The sequence below is a fragment of the Sinocyclocheilus grahami genome, unplaced genomic scaffold, assembly GCF_001515645.1.
Source record: "Sinocyclocheilus grahami isolate Dianchi unplaced genomic scaffold, SAMN03320097.WGS_v1.1 scaffold680.1, whole genome shotgun sequence".
Classification (NCBI taxonomy): domain Eukaryota; kingdom Metazoa; phylum Chordata; class Actinopteri; order Cypriniformes; family Cyprinidae; genus Sinocyclocheilus; species Sinocyclocheilus grahami.
In genome coordinates, this window is record NW_015505859.1 from 1,000,234 (window position 1) to 1,007,733 (window position 7,500).

At 39.0% G+C, this 7,500-nt stretch overlaps 2 protein-coding genes across 2 annotated transcripts in view; both read left to right on the forward strand.

Annotated features, from left to right (window-relative positions):
* LOC107559294 (trafficking protein particle complex subunit 11-like) overlaps positions 1-2,015 on the forward strand; it is a 21,958-nt gene extending 19,943 nt beyond the window's left edge. Inside the window, exon 30 of the mRNA XM_016243059.1 lies at positions 1,648-2,015. Within this exon, the coding sequence (XP_016098545.1) occupies positions 1,648-1,689 (42 nt within the window). The 3' untranslated portion in view covers positions 1,690-2,015. The remainder of the gene's footprint in view (positions 1-1,647) is intronic.
* A 4,675-nt stretch (positions 2,016-6,690) lies between these two features.
* stox2b (storkhead box 2b) overlaps positions 6,691-7,500 on the forward strand; it is an 89,618-nt gene continuing 88,808 nt past the window's right edge. Inside the window, exon 1 of the mRNA XM_016243060.1 lies at positions 6,691-7,500. This exon is cut by the window's right edge and continues 10 nt beyond it. Within this exon, the coding sequence (XP_016098546.1) occupies positions 7,183-7,500 (318 nt within the window). The 5' untranslated portion in view covers positions 6,691-7,182.

Here is a 7,500-nt window from a genome sequence, read left to right on the forward strand (position 1 = left end):
ACTTTTTTTTACCAATTATCCAAATAATGTTTAGTCCTAGAAAGCTGTTATTATCAGAACACGCGAGCATAACATAGTGGTTAGCAGATCAATGAATGAGAAAGCAGCGTTACCAGAGTTGCCCATATACCACACCATGTTACAGCACAGTAGGGCGATTGCAGACAGAAACAATACTGTACTACATGTTTCCTGTCAGCTCGATTTTTGAGTGGACTTTGCTGTTCCAATTCGCATGAACAGTATACGAGTGGAGCGACTGAGCAGAGCACACACACGCATAGAGCGGGATAATACACAGAGCGTCACACCATGTGAAAGTGAAACCTGAGCGGTGAACTAATTTTCGGCAGCCGAAATTTCAGTGCATCTCTAATTATTGGCGACATCAGAAATGGATATTATATAATAGATGCTTTTTTGAACATTTTAGCTATTTAAAAATATTAAAAAAGAATTTTTTACACGGCACCCCTGCTCTCAACAGACGGTGCCGTGGCACCCCGGTTGGGAAACGCTGCTCTAGAGGACAACTGCAGCCCACGAGAGGGAGCCACACGATAAGAAATCTTTCAACTCCCCTCATTTACTTTCTTTTTCAGACAGTTAAATTTACAAATAATTGCATACTTTTCCTTTTTTACTTTTCCTTTGCCGCCAAGCAAAGCTAACATATTTGATCATGACCAGGTCAGGTAATGACTATCTGATGTCCAGAGGCCAGTGTGAAAGACGCTCGGGACAGTTGACTGATCTGTCACTGCTCCGATGGGGCCACTGGTGCGTCCTCACGAAATAATCATTTGCACGTTTTTAACATTTTAGCTATTTAAAAATATTAAAAAAGAATTTTTTACACGGCACCCCTGCTCTCAACAGACGGTGCCGTGGCACCCCGGTTGGGAAACGCTGCTCTAGAGGACAACTGCAGCCCACGAGAGGGAGCCACACGATAAGAAATCTTTCAACTCCCCTCATTTACTTTCTTTTTCAGACAGTTAAATTTACAAATAATTGCATACTTTTCCTTTTTTACTTTTCCTTTGCCGCCAAGCAAAGCTAACATATTTGATCATGACCAGGTCAGGTAATGACTATCTGATGTCCAGAGGCCAGTGTGAAAGACGCTCGGGACAGTTGACTGATCTGTCACTGCTCCGATGGGGCCACTGGTGCGTCCTCACGAAATAATCATTTGCACGTTTTTTTAAGCCTTGCCAATTAAAACATTCAAGCGATTCGTGTCATCTGCTGCAGCTGAAGCAACAGCAGCTTCAGGGGCAGGCTTACGAAAACACAGAAAGAGTGTAGTTTGAGTTTGCTTTCGTTTCATATCTCCTTTAGTGATTCACATTCAATGCTGTGCAAGAGTTGCGCAATAGCACTGGTCATCAACAGAAACATGGCGTGATTTTCAAAAAGTAGGACAGGGTGAATTTATGAATGAACGTGTGAAAGTTCTGTTACAAAACGATGTTGTTACGTATCCTCGTGCTTTTTTAAGTGGGTATACAGAAATCCTTCACCTTTCCTAGTGGGTATACCTGCGTATCACGTAGACTACACCACTAGATGAAACTAAATTTGTGTGTGAGAATGTTTCAAGTGTGTAATGGTCGCTGTGTCGTGTCTGTTCTGATTTGTCAGCCTCAGGGCAGAAATGGAGACACTTCCATAGAAGCAGCGTGAGGAAGAGAGGAACACATCTCCCAACTTGCGTTGTCATGGTTACCCTTGCGGGATGAAGGCTGAACATTCCTTGGAGAACACGTGTTTACAGTTGAATGATTTGAACTTGTGAATGAAATATTAGGGATTTCAATTGAATATTTGTTGTGTCTAGATTGTTGCTTGTGAAACAAGGTTAAAATTATGCTTGAGTAAGATTTGGTTTTTAAATAACAGATTTCGTCTACAACGCTCCTATTCTCTAAAATGTTAAGGAAAATGGCCTTGTAACTAAAACTGCATAACTGCTAAATGATGTTAGAAATCATTAAACTGACATAGCACTAGCTGCTGAATAAATTGTTTTGCTTCATTGTCATGAAGCTGTTGGTTGTTGTGGTTTGTATCCCTTAAGAGGTGCTCCGTGATTGGCCAGAAATGTTGATAATTTCACCATTTGCACACACTATACAAGGTTTTTATATTTGATTATACTTTTCAATTGTTTTAAATGACACAAACCTTCATTAATTCTGCCATTTTAAATAATCTTACTGTGAATATTAAGAAGGTGTCATCTAAAAACATGTCATAAAAATACTAAGTGTGAGCTCCAGGGTTCAATCCGACCATATGACCATTTGTTTGATTTGTGGAGGTAAGAGGAAAGTTGATCCTGAACAGAATCCAGAGCACTTATCCGCTGGTTTCAGATAAAGCTTAGTATTGCTTGGGAATTTTCTGGGACGTCAAACCCCCCATACAGTGACTTACTGTATTTTTTTTTAAATTACTGTATACTACTGTATTTGCCGTAGTCTGTCTCTTTGGCGCCATTCTATTGAGGCTGCTTTATTTTCCTCATTTCTCACATTTGGATTGACAAGAGTTGACTTACACCGTGTCTACAACGCCGCAACAGCTTGGGACTGACTACGCTGGATGTTACATCGCTTGTAATGATTGGAAAATCCGTTTGTCTTGGTCCTTCGTGTCAGAAACAGCACGAGCGCTTGGAGTACATCTGTACGTCAGAAATATACCGGGGCATCACTTTACTGCTCCATACGGTATACGGTTCTATATTGCCTTTTGTTGAGTCGCGCCGCGGCCCGGGGATGAACCCGCGAGAGTGGAAGAGTTCCGGAGAACACCTGCGCTGTGTGTCGCACCTTACGAGAGAATAAGACCTGTAAGCAAGGTAAAAAATATATATGTATGTTTGTCTGTGTGTTTGTGTCAACATTTTTGCACACCAGTTTAACCTAACAGTTAGTAACAAACCCTTTGAAATGTCTAACAGTGCAGGCTACCTCACATTTAGGTAGGAGAAATACATTTCATGTACAGTACAAACCTGTTGGGTTCGTATAAAGCAAAACAGGTATCAGAGTTTGATTTTGCTTCCTAGGTGATAAGTCTCTTTCTTCTCTACGACTCACAGACTTGGAAATAAACCAAGCTCTGTGAGGTTATGGCTACTTGGTTTTTCAGTCACCCAACACTCTTTGGCTTCCATTAAACATATTACCTTACAGTGATGTGTATGTGTGTGAGAGTTTGTTTGACAGGAGGAGGAAATGACTGCCTGAAAATGGTCAGCACGAGAAAGCCCAGATTCCTTACAGTCTGTCTAAATCTGTTAAACCATTGTTACAAGATTCATGGAGCTTTATTGGAATGAAAATAGTTGAACATCACCAGAGAATTGATAATATACATTGAGATTTTGGGGATTTGATTTCTGTTTGGGTGAATGTCACAAATCCTGTCAAGCTGGCAAGGACATATTTCACCCTAAAACTAAGGGGGGGGAATGATCACTTAGTTATAATTTTAATACTTACTGCTTTAGTGCATATATATATATATATATATATATATATATATATATACACGTGCATATATATATATATATATATATATATATATATTATAGGCTATATGTATATCTTAGTAATTGTTTATTTTATATTTATTTATGCTTATTTAAATGGAAATTATAGTGTTTCGTATTATATAGTAATGGAAATTACATACAGGAGGAGGAAATGACTGCCTGAAAATGGTCAGCACGAGAAAGCCCAGATTCCTTACAGTCTGTCTAAATCTGTTAAACCATTGTTACAAGATTCATGGAGCTTTATTGGAATGAAAATAGTTGAACATCACCAGAGAATTGATAATATACATTGAGATTTTGGGGATTTGATTTCTGTTTGGGTGAATGTCACAAATCCTGTCAAGCTGGCAAGGACATATTTCACCCTAAAACTAAGGGGGGGAATTAAGAATATTTTAAGCAACTCTTGCCTCCAAATTCTCGTTACCATAATGGAGAAAAAAAACGAATTCACATTATTAAAATATAGAACATATAAATGCATAATTAATTCTAACTATATATATATATATATATATATATATATATATATATATATACACGTGCATATATATATATATATATATATATATATATATTATAGGCTATATGTATATCTTAGTAATTGTTTATTTTATATTTATTTATGCTTATTTAAATGGAAATTATAGTGTTTCGTATTATATAGTAATGGAAATTACATTAGATGCATTGACAGTTTGAGGGGAAATGTGCTTAACTGTTTTGAAAGAAAAAAACGTAATTATCTCTAAAATATCTAAGTTTCTAAGGCATTTATTTATTTATTTGTGGGGTAAATTATGACCTGGTCATTTTTTGTGAGATTTGCACACTATAATTTTATTATTTAATAAAAAAAAATACATTTTTATATACAGATATACACAGAATGCTTGTTTGGTTGTGGGTTGAGCTTAGATTTCAGTAATAACTGCCTCCACATATACTGAAACAAAGGGAAACTGTTGTGGAGTCAGCAGGCAAGTTTAACATCCTCCTGCAGGTTAGCAACATGCTCACCGTCTTCAAACTAAAGCATTAAATTACACACCACCTGTGGCTATTATGAAACAGGAGAAGCAAATAGCACAGCAGAGACATGTTTACATGTCTGAGCCTGAGTAAAACAGAACAAAACCCTCAAACTGTCATCCCTACCTCTTCTTGCTGTAATAGATATGTGGTAGTAAGGTGATTCTCTCCAGTGTGGATGCTATCATTGCATTGAAAAATTTGTCAATGTCTGGATTTTTTTTTCTCCAATTGGCTGCAATAGAGTAATTTGTAATGTTGAGTGGGATGCAACCTCAGCTGTTTTTAATGGAAGTGAAATTTCCATTGTATCAGAGTTTATGTATAGGATTTCCATGGTTGTAATATCATAGGTCACACTACGGTTTTTCCGATTCTTCTTCGTGAACGAACAATTCGTTTGAGTCTTCGGTTGAGTGGGATGCAACCTCAGCTGTTTTTAATGGAAGTGAAATTTCCATTGTATCAGAGTTTATGTATAGGATTTCCATGGTTGTAATATCATAGGTCACACTACGGTTTTTCCGATTATTCTTCGTGAACGAACAATTCTTCGCATCTTTTCAATGGATCAGTTCACCTAATTATTATTGAACAATTGCAAATAGCAGTTAACTTGATTCACGTGATGTGATACACCTTGTTATTAGCCTGTACCTGTGATTGTTGATCAGTTAGTTGATCTAGAAAAATGGAAAAGGTAGTAATTTTCCAGGAATTTATCCGTTATCCATTATCTGTTGTAACCCGAAAACACAAAATACAATGTGTAATTTAAAATGCTGGTAAAAAAACTGTGAAAGATCAATACGGAAAATTCCTTCATATAGTAGACTACAGACTTTTCTTACAGTGAATTTCATACAGTGACAATTTTGCATCGTGATTACGTGATGACATCATCGCGCAATGACATCACAATGTAATTTAGCAACTTTTAGCAACAAATCGACCTTCCTTTAGCTACTTCCTAAGAAAATTAGTTGGCAACACTGAAAACCAGTGGGAATGAGGATGAGCCTGATTGTGCCATGCGAAATAAACTTCAAACGGCCCTGGTACAAATAGCGTCTATTCAACCAGAATGACAACAAGTGAGCAGCGATATATTAGGCTACTTCACAGAAAGTGGAGAATGAAATTTACCCACAAATCAGTGCGCGTCACGCCTTTACGAAGCTGGACGAAAATACGCTGTAAAACTGCTTCGGAGTTTGTTTGACATTCGAGTAGAATGCGACAGTTACAATGCAACGATTATGGGTTAAGTTATGAAGAACATCCGATATTACTCAATGTGTCCAAATAAACTCGTTTTGTCAAGTGATCTGAACTTCGAAATAACCTTGCACAATCACTGTGGAGCGGTTATGGGGCATGTGAATCAGTCGCAGCTAATGATTTGGATCTCGGGTTTAAAGGGGTCATATGATGTTGCTAAAAAGAACATTATTTTGTGTATTTGGTGTAATGAAATGTGTTTATGCTGTTTAAGGTTCAAAAAACACACTATTTTCCACATACTGTACATTATTGTTTCTTCTCTATACCCGGCCTTTCTGAAACGTGTCGATTTTTACAAAGCTCATCGTTCTGAAAAGCGAAGTGTGCTCTGATGTGTGGCCAGCTATCCAGTGCGTTGTGATTGGCCGAATACCTCAAGCGTGTGTGACTCTTAACTTTTATAAAGAATATCTCTTTGGATTTGAGACGTCTTTGCAACTTTGCAGATCTTCTTTATGCACCAAGAGCTTGTAACACTCCAAAGAGAAAGGAAATTGCATCATATGACCCCTTTAAATGACTTGACAGCAACACAGTCGATAATGGTCATCTGAAGGGAGAATGATCAGTGAATAACAACTTATTTTTGGTCCGTTTTTCACACAAAACTATCATATGACTTCAGACAACTTGGAATATGTCACACTTGTCGAGTGGACCACTTGTATGGTGACTGGTATTTTGACCAGAGATTGTGACTGCAGTACCTCTTCATTGCCATTAGAGGACATCACTATCTGAGCTGCGGGAGCATCAAGGTAAATAACCTGCTTTACACACCGTGAACCACACAGGCATCGTCACGCACCGGCCTGCAGGGACCCACCGCATCTCGACGAGGAAAAATATAACACGAGAAATTTGACGCAAACCTATTTTTCATCCAGAGACGTTAAGATAATGTTTTTCTCCGTCCCGCATCCCTGCTGGAAGAGGATGTCATTATTTTCAAGCCGTTGTCTCTGATCAAGGTGAGGAATGGATAATATGCGGAGATTTCAGCGGAGAATAACATGATCACCTGCGCGTTTTACTCTTTAAATGACATTCCGCATCCATCCAAGCCTGTGTTTGGAATAATAATGATCTTATCCTTTCTATAACACAATAATGTTCTTTTATTACAATAATTGCATCACCTTATACAGGCAGGTCAAATGAACTAACGCGCAAACGCGCTCTTTGTCTGGTTACGGGCGCGCGCTCAATCAGTCAATCAATCAATCCATCGCCTTATTTGCGCTTCCACGCGCGTGGAATGCGTCGAGTCTAACGAAGCATCTTCGAGAGGATCAATGGAGCCCTTCCTGCAGATCGCGCCGCACTCTCTGGCCATCGTGCTGTCGCGCGTCGTGGTGGAGGACGCGCCCGGGGTGACGGAGAGCGAAGAGCCGCCGCACCATCACACCGGCTACGAGATATTCGCCGACTTCAAATCACTGAACATGAAATATTTCTGGAATAAGATGGTGGCCGATGCCATAGCCGAGACTTTCTTCCTGGGCTGGATAGATGAGCATGTGTTACTGATCCAGGGGAAGGAGGATCACCTGGAGGTGTTGAGGGAGGCTTGGATGAGGAGATCCCTCAAAGCACCGCAGGGCTTCGACATC